Source organism: Mya arenaria, chromosome 6 (assembly GCF_026914265.1).
Source record: "Mya arenaria isolate MELC-2E11 chromosome 6, ASM2691426v1".
In the NCBI taxonomy this organism is placed as follows: Eukaryota; Metazoa; Mollusca; class Bivalvia; order Myida; family Myidae; genus Mya; species Mya arenaria.
Genome location: NC_069127.1, coordinates 62,052,788 through 62,075,441, shown reverse-complemented (window position 1 = coordinate 62,075,441; position 22,654 = coordinate 62,052,788). Strand labels below are relative to the sequence as shown.

At 36.2% G+C, this 22,654-nt stretch overlaps 2 protein-coding genes across 2 annotated transcripts; both read right to left on the bottom strand.

Moving 5' to 3' along the window:
• Positions 1–1,470: 1,470 nt before the first annotated feature.
• LOC128239329 (osteopetrosis-associated transmembrane protein 1-like) lies at positions 1,471–12,756 on the bottom strand. The gene is made up of 6 exons (XM_052955931.1): positions 12,377–12,756; positions 9,391–9,505; positions 8,098–8,222; positions 6,841–6,966; positions 5,778–5,943; positions 1,471–3,349 (listed from the first exon to the last, which is right to left on the bottom strand). The coding sequence occupies exons 1-6, from the start codon at positions 12,704–12,706 to the stop codon at positions 3,192–3,194; spliced, it is 1,020 nt and encodes a 339-aa protein (XP_052811891.1). The 5' UTR covers positions 12,707–12,756; the 3' UTR covers positions 1,471–3,191.
• Positions 12,757–14,138: 1,382 nt separating this feature from the next.
• LOC128236899 (uncharacterized) lies at positions 14,139–21,914 on the bottom strand. Its single transcript, XM_052952030.1, has 4 exons — positions 21,702–21,914; positions 17,391–18,292; positions 16,938–17,189; positions 14,139–15,267 (listed from the first exon to the last, which is right to left on the bottom strand). Exons 2-4 carry the CDS (start codon positions 18,283–18,285, stop codon positions 14,429–14,431), a joined length of 1,986 nt encoding a protein of 661 aa, XP_052807990.1. The 5' UTR covers positions 18,286–18,292; positions 21,702–21,914; the 3' UTR covers positions 14,139–14,428.
• Between the last annotated feature and the right edge of the window lie 740 nt (positions 21,915–22,654).

Sequence of the window (22,654 nt, the reverse complement as noted above, 5' to 3'; positions counted from 1 at the left end):
AAAATTTGTATTAAAGATAATATCGAGTTATCTTACCTCATTATGTGATGGCTCTGAACAACTGTGTGAAGCATCAAGTCAATTGAATGAATGGTATTGGAGTTTTAAGTGAAAATCACAACTTGCCCTAAAACTTTAACCTGCCCTAAGACTTTAAACTAAGTCAATCAGGGGCCATAACTTGTATTAAGGATATTATGGAGTTATGTAACCTCATTGTGTGATGGTCCTGAACAACTGTGTGAAGTATTAAGTCAATTGAACAAAGGGTATAGAAGTTATTAATAAATATCCCAACCTGCCCTAAAACTTTAACCTAAGTTCCATAGTCAATCAGGGGCCATAATCTGTGTAAAGAATAATATGGAGTTATCTAACCTCATCATGTGATGGCCCTGGACAACTGTGTGAAGTATTAAGTCAATTGAATGATGGGTATTGGACTTATAAGTGAAAATCCCAACTTGCCCTAAAACTTTAACCGGACGCCTAGCGATCTACATTTACCCCCAACCGGACCAAGAATCTAAGTTGACCTAAATTTATTTTCTTAAGCACTATGATCAAAATTTAGTGTTGTTTGACCAATTGTGTGCCCTCTAAAGTGTTAACAAGTTTTTGTCTTTGTTTGACCTTGTGACCCTTTCTATGACCCCAAACGATCCGTAGTCGACCTTGACGAGTATTTTATAAAGAAACACAATCTGAGAATGTTCCATAGATGTATGGCCAAAACTTTCGCCTCTTCAATTTGGACACGGTGTTTCTTTGATTTGACGAAGATCTGGATGAAATAAACCATACTCGAACTTGATTTAAGAGACAAACATACGCACCAAGTACCATTCATTTCGGGCCAAAATTGTGCCTTCTAGTGTTTAAAACATTTTTCTTAGAGATCTACATGTACTGTTTGACCATACATGACACTGGATCGAACTTGACAAAGATTCTGTAGAAATATTCTGACCAGGTTGCCTAGGTTTTGGATAAAAAATGTGACATCAATAGTGTTGACAAATCAAGAGTGGCAAACAGACGGACGAAAGACTTAATGTAACTTCCCTAAAACATCACTCTAAGCACTGGTATCAAGAGCTATATATCCTCATTAGTAAGTGATTCTAAATTTATAAATCTTTCTGTTGTAGGTGGGTAAAAGTGACTTTCGCTATCGTCTGTTCCATTGCCTTGTCTATACAGGGTTTATACTTGAATGCTTAATACTGTTTGACCATACATGACACTGGATCGAACTTGACATAGATTCTGTAGAAATATTCTGACCAGGTTGCCTAGGTTTTGGACAAAAAATGTGACATCAATAGTGTTGACAAATCAAGAGTGGCAAACGGACAGACGAAAAACTTAATGTAACTTCCCTAAAACATCACTCTAAGCACTGGTATCAAGAGCTATATATCCTCGTTAGTAAGTGATTCTAAATTTATAAATCTTTCTGTTGTAGGTGGGTAAAAGTGACTTTCGGTATCGTCTGTTCCATTGCCTTGTCTATACAGGGTTTATACTTGAATGCTTCATACTGGGCTTGTCCCAATAGTTTTCATTGTTTTATTGCATAGCTTTGATAAAAGATCAACAAAGAGTTACATTACTTGGCTGCAAGATATCCGAGACAACATTGATTTAAGTTTTAACTAACTCGTGTAAGAGGTTTGTAAAATGCAAAACTGCAAAGCAAAGGTGACTGAACAGCCCACCTGAGCTTTATTTATCTATAAATAAAACAATGCATACTCGCTCCTATATTTTGGTCAAAAGTAAGGTTTGTTGTAATGTACTATAACATCATAGTGGTAATAATAAAATGACACAGGATTATTATAGAGACCATTACTGTAGCCATTTAACTCTTCATGCAAAAACATTGTGAAACCTTGACATAAACTCTTCGCTCTTTTTAAAGCACATAATTCTTCACAGCATCATTTTAAGCATTCAAAGCACTAATTATTCACAATACATGTATAACTAAATTAGTTCCTTAATCTGATCTAGAACAAGTTCAACCTTCCACAGCATGACAGACATTGCAAAATTAAGACATTCATTAGTATGTTGATTACTTTACAAAAGAAAAGAAAAGTAAACAAAATACAAATAACAAAACCGGTAATTTAAGTTTAAACATTGTAAATTTTAACAACGATTGTGAAGAAAATTATGATAACTTGTGGAGAGTTTAGTCATTTATTGTGTGGGAAAGCAGAGTACCCGAGAAAACCGACCTAACCCGCTTGGTGACCACCAACCACACTCACATGCACCCAGGCTGGTAATCAAACCTGGGTCGCCTTTGTGAGAAGTGAGTGTGCTTACCACTGCGCTAACCTGACACCGGTAATTTTGACATGCTTTAACAAGTATTTGTAAAATACATATATGTTGTGTTCCGTAACCAAGCCAACCCTTGTCAATGTTCTATAATTCTTGAGCTGACAGCACAAAATAACCTTATTTCACTTTTTGATGGTTCAAAAATGGGTAATACTGGGGTAATTTAATTACGTTCAAGACCATAACAGTCATGTGCAAACACGCATCAGTTTTCTCAGCAGATCAAAATGCAAAACGTACCAGCGTATACACATGAATCTGCCCTGCTCACAACGAAAGGTAATGCAAGGAATGTTACGAATATACATTTTACAATCAAAACACAATTCTAATAATATTATAATACAAAAGAGTTTGTCACAATAAATATTGCACTTAACTAACACAAATGGACTGTCCACATGTAAATGTAATTCATATTGATCAGTAATAATTAAAGGCGCACAATAAACATGTACTAAGGTTGATGCAAAACAAAATTGTTTCAATTTTAATGCATTATCATGTTTACCCTGTACCTCCTTTGACTAAAATGATAAAAACAAAAAAGCATATAATTTAGGAACAGATAAACAAATGTTAGCCTTTAAAAATGTGTTTTTGTTAATCATGAATAGATACGTGGCTACAAAATCCCCAATTAAAACACGTAAAAAAACGCATAGTACTATACATACAACGTTATAATTATATTCAAGGAAAGGAGTGATGGAAACCCTTTCCTTTCTTCGTTTTAATCATTAAAGCCAAACGAGTTCAACACAATAAAGCATTAAACATTTTTGAAAAAAAAATGCATCAATCTATAGTGTACGCCTTTAATATAACATGCATTATTTGTTTTGATGCCCACTGTCTACAGAACTTGAAGATGAAGACGGCCTTGATACATCGGGTCTTGCTGAAGGCCTTCCTTCCGTAATGGTATCATAACGAGGACTGTCTAAACTCCCGTAGTTGTTACTTTGACTACCGAGGAATAATCTCTTTGCTGGAAGTAAGACGTAAAAGAAACAATGAACACACAGCCAGATGTGTTTATGTTTATATTTGTTCTAATTTGTATGAATATGACTTATTTCGATAAAAATGTGTACAGTTGAACCCGGTTGGCTCGAACTCGCTTGGCTCAATTTCTTTGTTGGCTCGAACTAGATGTCAAGGTTTTCTTTCAACCGAATGTAAGCATTCGAATTCCCCGAGGCTCTCCTTTTTTTCACCGGTCCCTTGGAGTTGAGCTAACCGGGTTTGACTGTAGCTCATAGATAACTAGAACTGTAAGCCATAGGCTAACGAATACCCCCCACCCCTCCATGTCTAGGTTGTTTGCCCTGGAGTTAGGCCGGACAAAGCTAATTTTGCCTACAAGGGGAGATAACTCCAGTCAGGGTCATGTGACCTGTACCAAATTCACAGAGGCGAAAGTTTACAACATGGCCATTAATTTCTGAAAGTTTGATAAAGATTTGTTGAATAATAACAAAGATGAATCCCGGACAGGGCTTATTTTGCCTACTTTAACACATCAAGGGGAGATAACTCCAGTCAGGGTCATGTGACCTGTACCAAATTCACAGAGGCGAAAGTTTACAACATGGCCATTAATTTCTGAAAGTTTGATAAAGATTTGTTGAATAATAACAAAGATGAATCCCGGACAGGGCTTATTTTGCCTACTTTAACACATCAAGGGGAGATAACTCTGGTCAGGGTCATGTGACCCGTACCAATTTCACAGAGGCGCAAGTTTACATCATGGCCATTAATATCTGAAAGTTTGAAAAAGATTTGTTCAATAACGACAAAGATGAATCCCGGACAAAAAAAAACCGGACGGACAGACGGACAGACAGACAGACAGACAGACGGACAGACGGACAACCCGATTCCAGTATACCCCCCCCCAAACTTTGTTTTGGGGGGTATAAAGAATTGCGCAAATCCATCTCTTTGGTACACTGGTAGAAATAGAGCTATAAATGAATATGATTAATACCCCAATACACCACCTTCTTGAAGTAAAAAGTTTCCCTGGGAGTGATATATGCTCCTTGAATGCCTTATTAAAAATACTGCACCCAAAGTTATAGTTCCTGTGCACTGCAATTCCCCTGAATGAGATGTATCTGTATATAATGTTTGAAGTCAATACCAGAAGGAAATTGCAAGTTATGCTTCGGACAAACAAATATGATTTAACAAAAGGCAATGACTTAAAAAATACTGCAGACGAGTTATGGTTCATGTGCACTGCGCATTTTTCCTAAATTAGATATCTGTATATGAAGTTTGAAGTCAAAGACTTTCCCATTTATGCTCTGGATAGGATTACCCTGTGGAGAGAAGTATTTATTAATTAGCACTGAGCTAAAGTACATTTATTAACCTTGTGGTTGGGATTACAAAACCCTGTATCAAATTAGCATACAGAATTATGGATGAATTATATATTCTATACTAGCCCGTATTACATGTAAATGCATTCTTAGATAATCACCATGGTTGTTTAACATAGCTCAGCACTTATGCCAGAGATACAATGGGACGCCATTTCCAGACGAGGGAAACAGTTTGAAAAACAATGGCTGTTGCAATGACATTGCAAAAATCTAGAACATATTTTCTATTAATTTACGTCGATATAGATAGAAGATAAGTTTCATAATTTATATAATCAATTCTTTTGAAGTCTTGACTTATCTGTGCACTGTAAGCTGCAACATGGATTGGTACATGGCTGCATGAAAGTAATAGCCAAAAGAAGGTTTTATATGTATATTGACCAGCATGTAAATGATGCCTTAGTTTGAGGAGTTTCCTCAAAACAAGCATAGAATTGTAAATGCGAGCTAGTAGGAGGCCAATGACACGTCACTTTACATGGTTAAAATAATCAACGCAACAATCATGTTGCTGTCTCATCTGTGTTTCCCCATTTAAAATGGTGCATAACGGTTTCCCACTTTAAATCATATCTGTTTAAGAGTACAGATAAATATACAGACCCTAATTTTTTGGATAAACGTCGTAGACAACCGTAGAAAATTTCAAATTGAAAAAATGCACAAAAACTAGAAAAGATGCATGTGTCATAAGCGATGTGATACATAAGTAAGTAAGATTCATGCGTTGTTCACAATGATGTCAATTTTATGTATGGTAAGTTTTTGACAATTCTCTTTTGCAATTGTATCATCTGGTGTCTAGCCCCTTTAAGATGCATTTAAACGCATAAAGTAGGACAATCAACATGACAACTAGCAGGATATTTCAAATAAAAGGTTGGTGCTGAAATCGACCCAGGCACCAACCATGTGTTCTCTACTTACACATGGAATCAGACATAGAACGGTAACCATTTGAGTATTGTGATGAATTTAAATAAAATTTGAATATTCATTTAGTAAAGTAAAGCTTACGTATCATAAAATTTCTCTCCCGCTTGGTCCCATGTAAAGCAGCAGTGATGTAAAAAGCGACGGGCAACATCATGAGGCATGCAATGGTCACTACAGCTGGGACATACTGCCGATGATTGACCGTACAATTCAAAATCTCTCCCCAAGTCAATCTTGTATAGTTCATCTTGAAAAATAAAACATTTCAATATAATATTTAATGAGAATTGTACATGTAACACAATTTAATGTGTTTTGCCAGTTTTGGGGTATTTTTTTACTACACCAAAATAAAAAGTCAGGTTGGTACACACTTAATTTTAAGTTGGAGTCTCCAATATTTCAGTCTCCAAAATCTTTGAATATTTTTCAGCATTTTAAATATCATTTCTACATTATTATAAAGGGTTTCTGATATATTCTCAAGTACACTGTAGCTTAAGTTTGCATTTAAGCTCCTGTGGTATGTATTACCATTCAGTATACAGAATGTGTTTTACCCTGAAAATATCAGTCAATCAATCTATCAAAAGTAATTTGAGTATCCATAGTTTTTGGTACTCTTTTAGGAGTATATTCAATTAAGTACTTGTGCATCTACACGAAAACAATAGTATTGCATGTTAAAACATAATAAAACATTCAAGATACAATGACACCCTTTATTGGAAAGTGTCGTATAAGGGTTTTAGCTTAAGAGTTATGGATGGGTGCTGAACCCTGCCCTTATTTGGTAGCAGGTAGCTCCCGCCCTCATGGAGACCAGCATGGGCAGCCTTCTGCCTCCGTAGAATCAAATGCTGAGGGTTGTCAAATAATTAGTTTGCTTTGCTTAAAATTAATCATATGATTATAAATACTTACAAAATTTACAAATTTCGCTGTTGAAATACAATTAAACAAAATTCCTTTTCAGGTAAAAGTATTTGTGCTATAAAATGTGTAATTTTCTCTTTTAGAATACTGTCGCTCTTCTGCAGCACCGATTCTTTTTTAAACCTTCTAAAACTCTAATATAACAACAAATGTCAATACCAGTGGTGTTTCGCAACCTCAATATTAAATATTAAAAAAAACATCTCACCATATCAACAATATCCATACAAACATGCTGGTTCTTGTTGTCAGCAAAAAGCATGTTGTTGAATCTTGTGTTCATGTCTGTATAATTCTGGTGACATTCTGAACATTTCAACTTATTTACTGAAAGCTGAAGAAATAGACAGAAGTTGTTGCATTTTCTCACATGACATTAATAACATTATTGTCTTGAATTGTGTGTGACAATTTTTAATATATTACATCATATGCTTAGGCAAAAAATGATTTGGTTAGGGTAACATCCTTTTCAAAAACAGGTAGGGTAGTTAGGCTTATTTTCAACTTATTTATTAGGCTTTAAATAAGATCGTAATTATCATCTTGTTCAAATGGTGTTAAAGGAATATTCTGAATAAAGCTTTAAAGGTTTAAAACTGCATATTAAAGCAGACTTAAAAAAAAAAAAAAATATATTTTGTAGGTAGGGTCGGGTAACCCGAACCAAATGTATTTTTGGCCTTAAAACATTGGTCTATTCAGTCTGTAATCAGGAAGTTAATGGAGAAAAGTAATTGATTTTTTTTCACATTGTATTTCCTATCTTAAAAACATATCATTAGCAAGACATTCTCGCATATGTCTGAATTCTAAGTTATTACAGAGCTTTGGATAATTTTTACTTAAAGCACTTATGTAATTTCGTGTAGTGAACACTTTGTACACATTTGTTGCGTTAAACAATAAAGTGTAATGGAGATAGTAAAAGTCTACTGACATGTTAAAGTGCAAGCATGCATGTGTTTTATATACAGATACAGGGTGAGGAATCACTTGACTCAAACTGGGTTCTTACATGGGTCACCACGCTGTCACAACTGATGTAAACATACAAATAAGTGGTCTTAAATCTAAGAGCAGAGTGAGGAATCATGCGACTTCAACAGTGTTCTCACATGGGTCATCACAGGTCACAACAGATGTAAACAAGCAAGTACATTTGTAAATGACGTTATTTTCCTAATTACTTTTTTGACATAAAATATATGGAAATATTTCTTAGCCTATATAAGACTTTCCTATTTTCTGCTTCAACACATGTGAACTTTTTTAGATTTGCTTGTATTCAAATGATGCAACCCTTGGCCAAAAATGCAGCTTTACATCATTCTGCAATATTATATCAAATTTAAATATTATATGGCTGCGTCTTCCCTATATGTCTATATTGGCTGCGCAAACAGCTGCGTTTAGTACCGACCCCTCATATCATCGGACCTCATCCAGTAACTCCTATACTTACCACATTTTCAGTGAGATTAACACAGGCAGTAAAGTTGTTGTATAGGTCAAAGAAATCTTCCACCTCCTTCTTAAGGGTGTAATGCACTGTAGCATTTGCATCTTCACTCAACGAAGAAAAACATTCTGAAGATATGGAGACATATAGTGCTTAGGGTACAACCATAGTTAGAAACAAGTATGTTTAATTTGAAATATGTTTCATCAGAAAAAAAAGTACTTGCAATTATTGAGAAAATAACGGTTGGGGAAAAGAGCATCACATAAATAACTTAAGTGGCACTCTTATTCAAAATCAGTACATTCTCATGTATAACAAACACAAATTTGAGTGATTAACCTTTAACAACTTACTTAATATTAATGCATTTAAGGAAAATATTAGTTATTGATAACAAGATTGTAACCGTGTCATAAATAGCTGAAAACGCAAAAATATTTAATGATTGGTGAGTGCTAAAAGTAAAAGATTTACTGTGATCTATTCACATCTCATAAGGTAGAAATACCGTGTTTTCTGCACCTTTGTTTAAAACTAAATTCAGTATCCTTCATAAGAACCATTGTTTTCGATATTTATTTATCCTTTTTATAGTATATTAAAACAATTGTATTAATTGCGGATTTTTTTTATTTGGGAGTAAGAGTGCATCTTTAAATGTCAGGTGTAGATCCAGGATTTGCATAAGGGGGTACATCTTAAGTGTTGCAAATGAGGTCATGCAACCCTTTCCCTGAACGAAAAAATATACAGTTTGGATACTGTAGGGAGATTTGAGGTTTGAATCCACTAGCAGTCATGTTCATCTGATTTTACCCATTGGCTAAAATAAAGGTTAAGGTTACACCAGTTTGAATACATAGATTGACCTAATGCTTTTCACCTTTTTTTTACAAAAACCATTAAAACTTGTACAGTATTTCACTAAATTGTTTCCAAATAAACACAGAAATCCAAATAACAACTTAGAAACAAACTATAAGTATTAGGTTGATGTTTTTCATTTAAGTAACCCAAGTTTTTAAATTATATATTCATAACAAAGATCAATTTAAAAAAATCATGTTACCTTAAGTGCTCCAGAATGATATTGACAAAAGCTAAATCCATTTTCCAGTCAGCAAAATTGGACTTTAGGGTGAACAAACCCAAATTCTTACGCTTATTATTTTTTACATATCCTACAATATAAAATCAAGTTTGAAGCAAGCCATTACAGCTCTGTACCAGTGCAAAGGTTTATTCTATTTCTGGCCACTATATTTTAGACAATGACAATAAAGTTGGACTTACGTTTACAATCGGCATCCGTCCATATCTTGTCAATGGATGACATGACACTATTTATCACTTGCACTCTGTCTGATACCAGCAGTAGCTTCTTACAGTTGTCCAAAGTTCCATCATTCTGAAAATATGACCAAATAGAAATCATTATCATTTATATAATTAAAGCATACAATCACTTGTTAACTTTTTAGTCTACAAAACTCAAAACCATTAAAACAAGAGTTATGGGCCTTGATACATGTATTGTAGGCATGTGTGTATTGTCAGAGCGAAAAGGTTTCACAAATGTCCTGTTTTAAGGGTTTTTATTATCACTTATGACCAACACTTAAAGACGCACTCTTACTCACACATAAGATTTACCACAATTAATACTATTGTTTTTATATTCCCAAAAGGATGAATAAATGACAAACAATGATTTTAATGAAGGATACCAATTTTAATTTGAAAGAAATGTGCATTAAACACAGTATTTCTACCTTATGAGACTATAGTAGATCACAGTAAATCTTTTAGCATTCAACAATCATTTAATATTTTTTGCATTTTTAGCTATTAAATACATGGTTACAGTCTTCTTTTTCGGTAATTAATTCTTTCCATAAATGCATTTTTTAGTAAGTACCTAAAGGTTTATCAGTCAATATTTATGTTTTTTGTACATGTCTATGTAGTGATTTTGAATAAGAGTGTCACTTTAAGAATTTGCAAAGCACTTACAACAACACCAAAACTCTGACATTACTTTCGCTTTCCTTGTTGCTGTAAAGTGATTTTAATATTAAATGTTAAATATTCTATATCAATAAAATAAATACTTAAAGTGAGATGTGTAAAGTGATAGTGCAGAAAATGGCGCAATGCATAAAGGTCCACAAACAGCATGGAAAATAATTTTCTATTTATAATAATAAGCTACAGCAACCTTACAAATATTCAACGCTTGTCAATGTTTTTATTCATTCTGATAAATGTCTGATGATAAATGATAAATAAAATATTTCCATGAAGAAGACATGTATACTTTTAATTTGGAACACATAGTGATACCTTAAAAGAAGCTTATAAAATTGCATCACTGTGACATAGTGTGATTATTTTCTCTTTCACTCTTTCTCTAACCATTCCAGTGGCTCTTCTTTGAAAATTTTCACTTGCTATTTGGTCTTTCTTATATTTAGAAGCCCATACAGGCTACGCATACACCATACTTTACTTATGGTAAACTACATACTCCAAAGAATATTGTTCCGCAAATTTTCTCTACCAAAGTACATGATCATGATTGTGTGCACTAGCCACAATAATGCGCATTTAGGGAACTTTTTTAACATTTGGACATTCATTTTGTTCCCTTAATGCCAAAACAAAAGTCATCAAAGACCGAAGCAGCTGGTAATATGGACTAACGTGTGCACAAATTTGGAGATTTGTTTTGGTTGACAGCTGCTGATCTATGAAAAAATGGTATTTTCATGTATTAAATTTGTTTTCATGCATTGCATCATGTCTGTAGGTAAAGGACAACAAGATTACAATTATAATGCATTCATACTCTTGTGTTATTTTATGGCTGGGGTGTAGCTACAATAATGAGCTATCAGGGATACTCCTTTGTTATTTTGACATTTTATCTGTATCCCTGTCTGGAGTCTGCCATAGTAAAAAATTTGTCAAAAGACTCGTTGACGGCCTTTTAGGTGAAGTAGCCTGGGGTGTAAAACAACACAAATTTTATGACATAAGTGATTTTTTGCCGCCTACTAAATGATTTCACAGGGTTTCCGCCAGGAATTTCATAAGGCATGTCGGAAGGGGAGGGTTTGGGAGGGGTGTCCCCTCCTGACGTCGATTTTTTTTAATTTTCGTATCCAAAATGGTGCAATTTCCTGCATTTTAAACAAGTTTACAGTTATGTTCCTATGATTTAGAATTACCAACTCAAGTCCTATTAACATTAAACATATTTGTGAAAAGGTTTAATAGGTTCTCTTCATTAATTATTGGTATTTCTTAAGTTTTCCGACGATATCGATCGACTCATGTTTCGTTTAGTGCGGGTATTATCTTTATTGACACTGTTGACGTCACAGCAAAACGTGTAAAGCACGCTGCATGCTGGAACACAAAAGAGCCCAGAGCAAAGCGACTGCTCGTGGGTGTATTCGTATTTAAAGCTGCAACAGCTAATATTTTTAAAGCCGGGTCGGCTAAATAATAACTTAAAGGGAATGTAATGTGTATTTTCAGATTTATTTATCTTTTTTCTAAATAAATTAAAAGAACGATAAAATAATCAAAGTTTAATAATAAGCAACACAAAATATAACTTTAAACTAAACTAAAGACGGGAACGCGACTCAATTACATACGACGACATAGCATAACCATTGTTTATAATAACACAGATATCTTAACACGGTTCTCAATTACAATTTAATAATTGGTTAACAAACGGACTCTGGATTAAGAAACAAAATAAAACGACACATGATTTATGTTACAGAAATCAATTAACACTTATTGTTTACTTTGCGTTCATAGATGATTATAGGGATGAAGGTCGCAATTACGACAGTGGTGTTTTTCACACATTCCCATTTTGATAAAGAATAGGAGGAGTTTGGTTGATTGCACTGTTGAACCTCACCGACACGCCTTCATGCTGTCGTCGATCCTGAATGGCTGATACAAATGCCGTAATCGTCCCGACACGCCTTCTGGCTGTCAGTTGCAACCGCAACAAAATTGTGTATTGTCAAAACTGATGATTGTTTTGATAAGGATTGTCGCTACGCAGATTAAAGCATGTCGGCATAATTAACGCGTGTTGGTAATTAGCCTTGCCAGCGGAAGGCACGTCGGGGCCGACAACCCATAAAGGGCTGATTTCATATAAAAAAACAAAAAAAACAAAACAAGCGTCCAAGGATTTTCTTATCTTAATTCTTATCATATAAATGCAAGTCAATTAAACTATTATTACCTTCACAATGTCATTGTACACAGTTTTTGCTTTCATGTAATGTTCAGCACAACCGCAACAAAAACGAAATGGTCTTGCATTGTCAATGGAACACTCAATAAAGTGAGAGGCACGTTTACTAAATTCGTAGACAAATGCTTTACAATCTGGTAGCAAGTCAGATGAGTTGCTATTTTTCCTCTTCGCTGGAGCATTTATTTTGATATTCCCCAACTCAATTTTCCATTGGAGAAACGTATTTGACAAATCTTCTATATTACAAAATGATTTCTCTAATTGTAGGAAAAAACATAAGCAAACAAAGGCTACTTTGTAATGAAAAAGAACCATTGTTGTTTTCTGTCTGTCATTTCCTTGTTCGCGAAATTATATGATATCAAAACAATAAACACGTATTAACCGTTCTCTTCCGTACCGGTGCAGTCCTGGGATATACAGTCAAAACGTCCCTAGGTCAAAACGTCCCCAGGTCAAAACGTCCCCATTTAAATGGCTCAAGACCACAGTGATCTGCCCCCCCCGTTTTAGTGACGTTTTGACTGTATATCCCAGGACTGCACCGGTACGGAAGAGAACGGTTAATACGTGTTTATTGTATAGCAATCTAATGCATTGCAATCCATTTGAAAGCTGTAGATTATTAAAACTGAACACATATGTTCATATTTGTTTCATCATAAGAAGCTATGCTGATCAATACAGGTTATCATCCATGCAAACAGTTTCATGTGTTATGTAGGAATGTTAAAGTTTAATAAACTTTTATCTGTTGTTTCGTTCGTTAATCAACATGTATGTGCTATTATATATTTGCCAGTTGATTTTCATAATGGTTGTACATATTAGAGCTTTTACTTATTGTACTTACATGTTCTTTCATAATTCAATTTGTATGTTAATAAAGTTTTCTGAAACAATTATTTCGTTTATAGTATTTAATATCTGTTTTAACTATGGGTGTATCCAGGTTTTGGCGCTAGAGTGGCATAAGAAAAGGGTGTACAACTTTAGATATGCGTCTCCTGCCTTATAAGTGCATCCTCTGCACCTTAGCATATCATAACCTATCATGATACACTGGGCAAAACAGCTGTAAAAAATCTCGTACTCATGAATCATTAATAAGGTGAAATCCAGCCACTTGATTGGTCGCATGAGACACACCTCATGCGGTGCGGAAATGGCTGACAAGTTACGGTTGTAAATGTAATATCGGTTCAAAATAATCTAAAGAGATCACGTCGTACACATCGTTTTAGGTAAGATATTGTTAAATATGCCGATAGCTCTTCACAAAGGAGATTAACCGTCTCCGTGGCCTAGTGGTTGAGGCGTCCGCCTACGGAGCGGGAGGTCGTGGGTTCGATCCCTGGCCGCGTCATACCAAAAGACGTTAAAAGTTGGTACAAGTAGCTCCCTTGCCTGGCGCTCAGTTTTTAAAGGGCTCGGAAAAGTGGTGTTCTCAGTAATGGTTCAATACAAGAAAGTTGTATCCCGTGTATCGGTGCTTTACACCGAGCACCTTAAAGAACCAAGAGGTCTCTTTGCAAAGAGCTAGGGTATCGCACCCGGATATCTTGTATCTCACTCTGATTTCCAATGTCTGGATTTGACTGCAAATTGCTGTCACTTCTATCTTATGTCACTTATGGCATTTAAACACAATTTAAGTCGTTATGGCGTCACGGCGGGGTCAAGCCATAATGCAGCCAATGTGCGCGGGTAGACCTTGATAAACTCAAATAAACAAACAAACACAAAGAAGATTCTTTCCTATAATAATAATAAAAATGATAATAATAATAATAATAATAATAATAATAATAATAATAATAATAATAATAAAAATAAGTTTAATAATAAATAATAATAATAAATAATAATAATAGTATAAGTAGTGATAATATCTCTTAACAGCATACTATTATAATGTTCACAACAATCACAGGAAACATACATATGTATATAAAGGAACAAACATTCTGTAGTTCTGTTGAAATGTAAGTGCATAGTTGTTAACTTGACCCTGTTGCTTATTCAAAGAAAATATGTCTACTTCAATTTTGATGTTGTATCATACACCTTAACATAATTGTCGGCATTCCCACGTGTCCAGAGGGCAACATACATCTTGTTCTGCTGCTCACTGTAGCAGACACAGGATGGGGCCGCTATCCCTTCCTCCTTCCCCAGTAGCTGGGTCATCTTGCCACTGGGCAGGTCCAGGCACATTATATTGTCACTAGCATAACCACAGATTATCAGCTGGTTTCCCACTACAGTGATAGCTGTTGGTCCACGTAGAGCGGGGTGCTTGAATGTTTCGAGAATGTTCAAGTTAATGTCCAGCTTAGTGATTTCGAACTTCCTTAAGTCGGACACATATATGGCTGCTGTCTGATCGTCACCGACTATTTTCAAGTACCAAGGGTTTTTAAACGACATATTTGACATTTTTTTCAATACTTTCCCTTCCATATCAATCTTCTGAATCTTCCCGCTGTGAAATGAAATAATTAAACTACCGTTGTGGTAACCAACACCACGACAATCATCATCCACCTTGATGTTCTTCCCGAGGATGAGTTCCCCCCGTGTCTCAAAGGACTGAATACTATGAGAAACACTAACAGCCACCATGTCCCCAGGGATGTGACACATGCCCCATGGTCTGCCTGGTACACTGACCTCGGTCATTAGACTGCTTGTCTTGAGGTCTACGATTTTCAATGTTCCATTTGAATTGTCACTCAGTAACAGCCTGTCCCCAGACAGGAGGAGAATGCCGTTCAGGCAGCAGTTCTTAGTGTCAGATGAAGACCCGACTAGGATGTCATGGGTTGATGTGAACTTCAGGCTGGTCAGGTCATTGCTCACTTTGTTCTGTGTTTCTGGGAAAAAACAAAAAAAAAAAAACAACATCAACAATGTAACCATACACCAAATCGAGGTTACCACTTGTTCTTTTGTTACCACGTACAAAGGTGATATCATATGTATACGTATAATGATATAAATATAATTGTATTGAAATGGCATATTACTTTGTAAACAATATAAAAGGAATAAATGACCATACTTATGTGTCCAAGCTATATGACGCTCATCTTTGCCATGTTACATATACTAAGGTATCCTTTTCTTGTATGACTTTTTTGCAATGTTTTTAATTGATTTATATTGTGAAGGAAACATAATGATACAATTCGGAACGAAACATTTTAATTTTGTTCAATAATTTATAATGTAAAAGCAAAATGATGACACAATTCGGGGTAAAATTTTGAAATACCTTTTAAATGATGATATTAATCATGATAGGGTATGCTATATTAGTTGGTTAATGTGTGGAGTTATAGTACTTCGAGTTGCTTGTGTAAAGACCATACTGCACGTTACCATAGTAAATGTGAAGTTATACTATATACAACAGATCACCCAACTAACATAGTATTTGTTTTATTCCATACAATTTCATAAATAGAGGATCTTTATTATATGATTCTATTCATGACTCAAACTCGGTCCAAATCTAGGACAAAGTTTTTCAATACACATTCTCGTGTATTAAACAGAGCGAAGAATTTATATTGAGTGTTTTAGGATACCTCATCAGCAGGAAAGAAAATAATCCGACATAAAAACATTTTATTTACAATAGAAAAGCATAATTCATGTCTCAATTATCAACCGAATTTCAGAGATTTCACTTAAATAAAAAAAGAATACATATTTCAACCCATTTAAATCAAGCAAATCAATAAAAAGAGCAATGTCAGAACTGCGTGACGTCATTAGTAATCGCACGAGTGTGTACATGTTATTTGGCGGTTGAAGTTTGAAACGAACGTAAGTCAGCGTCTAAGTCACTTTCAATGGTGCGAATTCGCTTTGCAACTGTTCGATTACATAATGGGTTATGGTTATTTTAATGGACTTGCACAATGAGTTTTACCTCAGTGAAAACGAGCACCATAAATGTTGTATAATCATATTAATAGACAAAAACAACCAATAACTAATGATCACCACATGAAATTATCTATTATAGAATGGATTGGTCGTTTTACGCATATTCCATTAGCTAAGCAAAATGTATGAACAATGGACATTGAAAGGCTGAGAGAATGAAAACACATATATTTAGATGTCACGTTCATGAGTTTGACAAATTATCTGCGTGGGATTTTATTCTGTACAGGTTTCGTATTTATAATGTGTTTGGCAGTATTTCGCAAAACATATTTTATATGTAAGATCTTCGCACAACACAATATTTGGTCATTCTTTTAATTACTTTTATCTCTATTGAGTCACATCCGAAGCAGTATTAACTTTTAGGATTATTTACAAAAAAGGTCCGATGGTAAGATTGTTGATTCCTTTTTAGACACTAAACAGATGAGGGGCACAAAAACAACCATATTTACCGAGTGGAATGAAAACGTAATTATTTTCGTGCATTTGAAGTACTGTTTGCTACGAAAACAAATATTATACATGGAGACAATACAAAGTGTGGTAAAATATTAGATCTAGGTTATTATTTAAAAATTATTACTTTGTTTTGGTTTTGCAGATGTTTGCGTTCCACTAGGATTCAAAGGTGGTTCTGGAACTGTATTGGCCGAGAACGTCTTGGTTGTTTGGGTAGCCTGGATGTCGACAACGGCTTGTGTGTTGGAAGCAGCATCAGATGAAGTGGTATTCTCGTTCCTAACTGCTTTTACGTTGGAAGCAGGATCAGATGTTGCACGTATCTTCTCGCCTTCACTTTGTGATGTGGACCTCCTCGAATGCTCACATCTCTGACCTTTGATTTATAAACATTTAACTACTTATATGCAATGTTTCAATCGGATATTTTATATTCTTGTTTAAAATTTTAATTTGTATTATTAGTTTTACTCCTTATTCGTAAGTATGTAATTTAAATAAGTAAAACGGTTTTAAAAATACAAAGGAACACTCAAATGTGATTTTAGCATACTGTTTAAGCAACTAAAATAAATACCTAGCTTTTGTGAAGTATCAATCTCTTCGAAAGTGCCTAGGCCTGTCCTGGAACCGAGCAAACTTTCAGTTGCGGGGTCTTTCCTAATCTGATACTGTTGTATCGTATTCTTCTTCTTAATCTCAGCAAGACTTAATTGCAGTCCCTCCAGCAAGCTTTTGGATATATGGGCCTCAATAAATAACAGGCTATTGTTGTTCTCTTGCGCCGCTAGTTTTGCTTTAATTTCATCGACCTGGGTCTTAAGGTTGTCACATTTTGGTTTCAGTGAGTTTAGGAGTTTTTCAGCCATGTTTTTCATCTGGGCAATGGTTTCAAGGAGTGTTTGTTCACGTTCGTCAAAGTATTTGTTAATCTGATCTCGATAATTCCTTATTTTAGCAATCTCGCGTTCTCCAAGGTCTTTTATGAGCTTAGTGTTCGCTTCAACATCAGATGCACAGGCATCAATGTCCTTCAGTAGTTTGACAATAACCTGTTTGATGCCTTCATAACTCTGGCCGTCTTTGAAGGCTTTAGCAATTTCAGAAATGATCTGCTGTTTACAAGATTGATGATCAAGTACCGAACAATGTCCGCAGTTAAGTGCTTGATGGGTCGGACAGAAGTATTTGATACATTCTTCAGGGTGAATGTCACAAGGTTTTGTGCTCTCTTCTTTGGTTGTAAAATCTTGCATAGTAGAAGGCATGCTGCTCTTGTCAAGAAGTGTATGGGACTTTGTCATTCTTATTTTCTTGTGGACACTTATGCAGTTAATGCACATAAACTCCTTGCAAACAGTACAGTAGGCCTCGGCTGGGAGGGTTTCCCCATCGTGGGAGCAGGGTTGGCAGTAGGTCGCCTCCAGGGCAGAGGCATCTACCTGGAGTTTCTTGCCCGGGACTTGATCCATTGGATGACTGAATTTGCACAATTGTGAAAGTATTAAGCATACCCTATCATCTCCAGATAAAATATAATTATTAAATATTTTGTAAATATTTGTTTAAAAAAAAATTAAGCATTTAAGCATTGAGGTACAACAAACATGTTAACCAATAAGTGTAAATATTTGTAAACAAAACTGATTCAATTTATGTATTTTCCTGTATGTTTGGTTTGAGTAACCATTGGAATTGTTTATTGTCATTCAGGAGGTTATTGGTTAGATTTCAGCCGGTATGTGAGTCGTCTTGTGGTATTGGTGACCACCTCTTACACTATTTGGTGTTGGTTCAATACCCATCAGGTTGAGAGCAGTCTAGTGGTATAAGCCTCTCACAGCCTTTTACATAGCATAAAGGTACTGTTTAAAAATGATCGGAGAGTGAGTCATATCTGCTTTTGGCAGTTTTCACAATCAAGCTTTTTTAAAGTGGAATTACCGGTATACAGAAAAATCGAAAAGCCGCAAAACTCTTTAATTTTCATAAGTTTATATAAGTATACGAGAGTGGGGAAGGGCGTGGGGTTGGTGCGCCTGAGGTTCATACTATATTGAGTGTGATGGCTGTATATCGTGTGTATGGGTGGGTGGTGAGAGGTGGGGAAGTCGGAGTTGGCGGGAGGATGGGACTTAAACTATACACTTTGTGAGGTGAGTATGCTGTTTGTGAGGATGGAAGGGGTCATAGCTGGAGGATTTGTGCCCCTCCCCCTCGCGCACGATACTGTATAAGATAGGGGAAATTAAAGTGTTTTCCGGTAATTAGATGTAGCATTTGAGATATTTTTAAAGCTCCTCCACCCTTCTGACTTCCCCACCCCCTTGCCCATCACCAACACACGATATACACCCATCCAACACAATAGTATTAGCAAAAACCTTACCATCTCCACCCACTTGCCAATCACCAACACACGATATACACCCATCCAACACTATAGTAATAGCCAAAACCTTACCACCCCACCCCCTTGCCAATCACCCACACACACGATATAAACCCATCATACACATAATAGTATTAGCCAAAACCCTACCACCCCCATCTCCTTGCCAATCACCTACACACGCGATATACACCCATCCCACACATAAAAATATTAGCCAAAACCTTACCACCCCCAACCCCTTGCCAATCACCCACACACACGATATACACCCATCCCACACATTATAGTATTAGCCAAAACCCTACCACCCCCAACCCCTTGCCAATCACCCACACACACGATATACACCCATCCCACACATAAAAATATTAGCCAAAACCTTACCACCCCCAACCCCTTGCCAATCACCCACACACACGATATACACCCATCCCACACATAATAGTATTAGCCAAAACCTTACCACCCCCACCCCACCCCCTTGCCAATCACCCACACACGATATACACCCATCCAACACAATAGTATTAGCCAAAACCTTACCACTCCCATCCCCCATGCCAATCACCTACACACACGATATACACCCATCCCACACATAAAAATATTAGCCAAAACCTTACCACCCCAACCTCCTTGCCAATCACCCACACACACGATATACACCCATCCCACACATAATAGTATTAGCCAAAACCTTACCACCCCAACCCCCTTGCAAATCACCCACACACACGATATACACCCATCCCACACATAATAATATTAGCCAAAACCTTACCACCCCACCCCCTTGCCAATCACCCCCACACACGATATGCACCCATCACACACATAAAAATATTAGCCAAAACCTTACCACCCCACCCCTTGCCAATCACCCACACACACGATATACACCCATCCCACACATAATAGTATTAGCCAAAACCTTACCACCCCCACCCCCTTGTCAATCACCCCCACACACGATATGCATCCATCACACACATAAAAATATTAGCCAAAACCTTACCACCCCACCCCCTTGCCAATCACCCACACACACGATATACACCCATCCCACACATAATAGTATTAGCCAAAGCCTTACCTACCCCACCCCCTTGCCAATCACCCACACACACGATATACACCCATCCCACACATAAAAATATTAGCCAAAACCTTACCACCCCCAACCCCTTGCCAATCACCCACACACACGATATACACCCATCCCACACATAAAAATATAAGCCAAAACCTTACCACCCCACCCCCTTGCCAATCACCCACACACACACGATATACACCCATCCCACACATAATAATATTAGCCAAAACCTTACCACCCCCACCACCTTGCCAATCACCCCCACACACGATATGCACCCATCACACACATAAAAATATTAGCCAAAACCTTACCACCCCACCCCCTTGCCAATCACCCACACACACGATATACACCCATCCCACACATAATAGTATTAGCCAAAACCTTACCAGCCCCACCCCCTTGCCAATCACCCACACACACGATATACACCCATCCCACACATAATAGTATTAGCCAAAACCTTACCACCCCCACCCCCTTGCCAATCACCCACACACACGATATACACCCATCCCACACATTATAGTATTAGCCAAAACTTTACCACTCCAACCCCCTTGCCAATCACCCACACACACGATAAACACCCATCCCACACATAATAGTATTAGCCAAAACCTTACCACCCCACCCCACCCCCTTGCCAATCACCCACACACACGATAAACACCCATCCCACACATAATAGTATTAGCCAAAACCTTAACCCCCCACCCACCCCCTTGCCAATCAGCCACACACGATATACACCCATTCAACACATTATTGAATTAGCCAAAACCTAAGCCACCCCATCCATTACAATACTTTATATGATAGGGAAATGAAAGTGATTTTTCGGTAATGAGCTGTAGTATTTAAGACATTTTGAAAGCCCCTTAACCTATTTTGCTCTACCCCCACCCCCTCCAACTTTCTAACCCCTCCCTATCATCCCACCACACTTAAAACAACTCTTACACTCTATAGTACGACCCCGTAGCCATACCAAACCCCCTCGAAAACTTTATTTTAAACACTAATAAAAATGATATTGTTTCCGAATTTTCGTTTTTTTTCAATTTTCCGATAATTCCACCAACCTGACTTTATAAATCAGTACTGTATACAGTAAAATTTAAAATTGTGAGTACATTAATCCTTTTATATTTGCATAATTCATAGATCAATAATGGACAATATCTAATTAATGTATTGGTAAACAAAGTTAAATTGACAATTCTTGCCTCAAATCTTATATGTTCACGTGTTTACTATTGAACCAGGAAGTAAAAGATGATACACCAACTTAACTTGTACTGCCTAAATTATGAATACAGAGGAGTATACAAAGATATCAATGTTTGATTATAATCGGGTCATAAACACATGAACATTAATAAACTACATACCAGTCAGCAGTTTGAGAAATCACTCATTGTAATTTTACAACCAGTCCATCTGGGCCCCGTTTTACTAACTTACGTAAGCGTAACTCCAATATTTCCGTAAGTTTTTGCGTACGCACAATTTCTTAAAAGAGTAGGCAGGCCAGTTTTGTGGTGCTGTTCTATAGACACCATTAAAAGCTACAAGGAAAACTTTACTTGGTCAAATTATTCCAATGCATAAGGAAATAATGGCTCTTCAAAGGTTTGCGGCTTAACATTTGAGGAAAATGGCTGTTTCTGCCTTTTATGAAAATACCACAGGTGCTAATACTTGTCTCATTCATTTAGTATTTGATATATCATTGCCAAACTTTCAGTATGTGTTGCATATAGCCTGAAGCTGAACTATAGGAGTTTTGAAGTCTGTTTCTGAAAAAATGTTGCTTAAATTGATATAGAGGAAGCTTTTGGAGGGGTGGCCTATTTTAAATTGTTATAAATTCTTAATTTATACAGCTATCTGGTTGAAATTTGGCCAGTTGACAGTGCTTAGCCATAGAATATTGGTGTTTGAGTATGAAATGTGAAAATCTTATATTACATAATATAAATTAATAATATATAATTTTCTTATATATTTTTGACATTTTTAAAAAAAACTACTTTCACTTTCAATTTAACGTTTGAAAATAGTTCCAAATGATGGTAACTAATGAATGAAAGCCTCACTTTCAATTCCAAAGTATAAATGGAGGGATTTTTTTAACATAGGAAGCAGACCCAGGAGGAACTGTCTGTTGAAGAACCTCCCCCCCCCACCAAGCTGCCCACCAGAGGCCAAGCTGTACTTGGTGTTTGCCAACATCCTGTAATTTGTAAGTACTTCAAGATAATATATTAGAAAATGGTATCCAAACTGAAGTACAAAGTGAGACAGTTTGGTCATAAAAGCCCATTGAGACTGTTTGTTCCAT

What these genes read in the sequence shown, in the direction of transcription:
- LOC128236899 (XM_052952030.1), bottom strand. Translation starts at nt 18,285, where the DNA reads ATGGATCAAGTCCCGGGCAAGAAACTCCAGGTAGATGCCTCTGCCCTG. An exon ending in TGATACTTCACAAAAGCTAG is followed by an intron (nt 17,190 to 17,390) that starts GTATTTATTTTA and finishes TATAAATCAAAG; the next exon opens with GTCAGAGATGTGAGCATTCG. An exon ending in ATCTGCAAAACCAAAACAAA is followed by an intron (nt 15,268 to 16,937) that starts GTAATAATTTTT and finishes GTTTTTTCCCAG; the next exon opens with AAACACAGAACAAAGTGAGC.
- LOC128239329 (XM_052955931.1), bottom strand. Translation starts at nt 12,706, where the DNA reads ATGGTTCTTTTTCATTACAAAGTAGCCTTTGTTTGCTTATGTTTTTTC. An exon ending in TGTACAATGACATTGTGAAG is followed by an intron (nt 9,506 to 12,376) that starts GTAATAATAGTT and finishes TCATATTTTCAG; the next exon opens with AATGATGGAACTTTGGACAA. An exon ending in TTAATCTCACTGAAAATGTG is followed by an intron (nt 6,967 to 8,097) that starts GTAAGTATAGGA and finishes CTATTTCTTCAG; the next exon opens with CTTTCAGTAAATAAGTTGAA.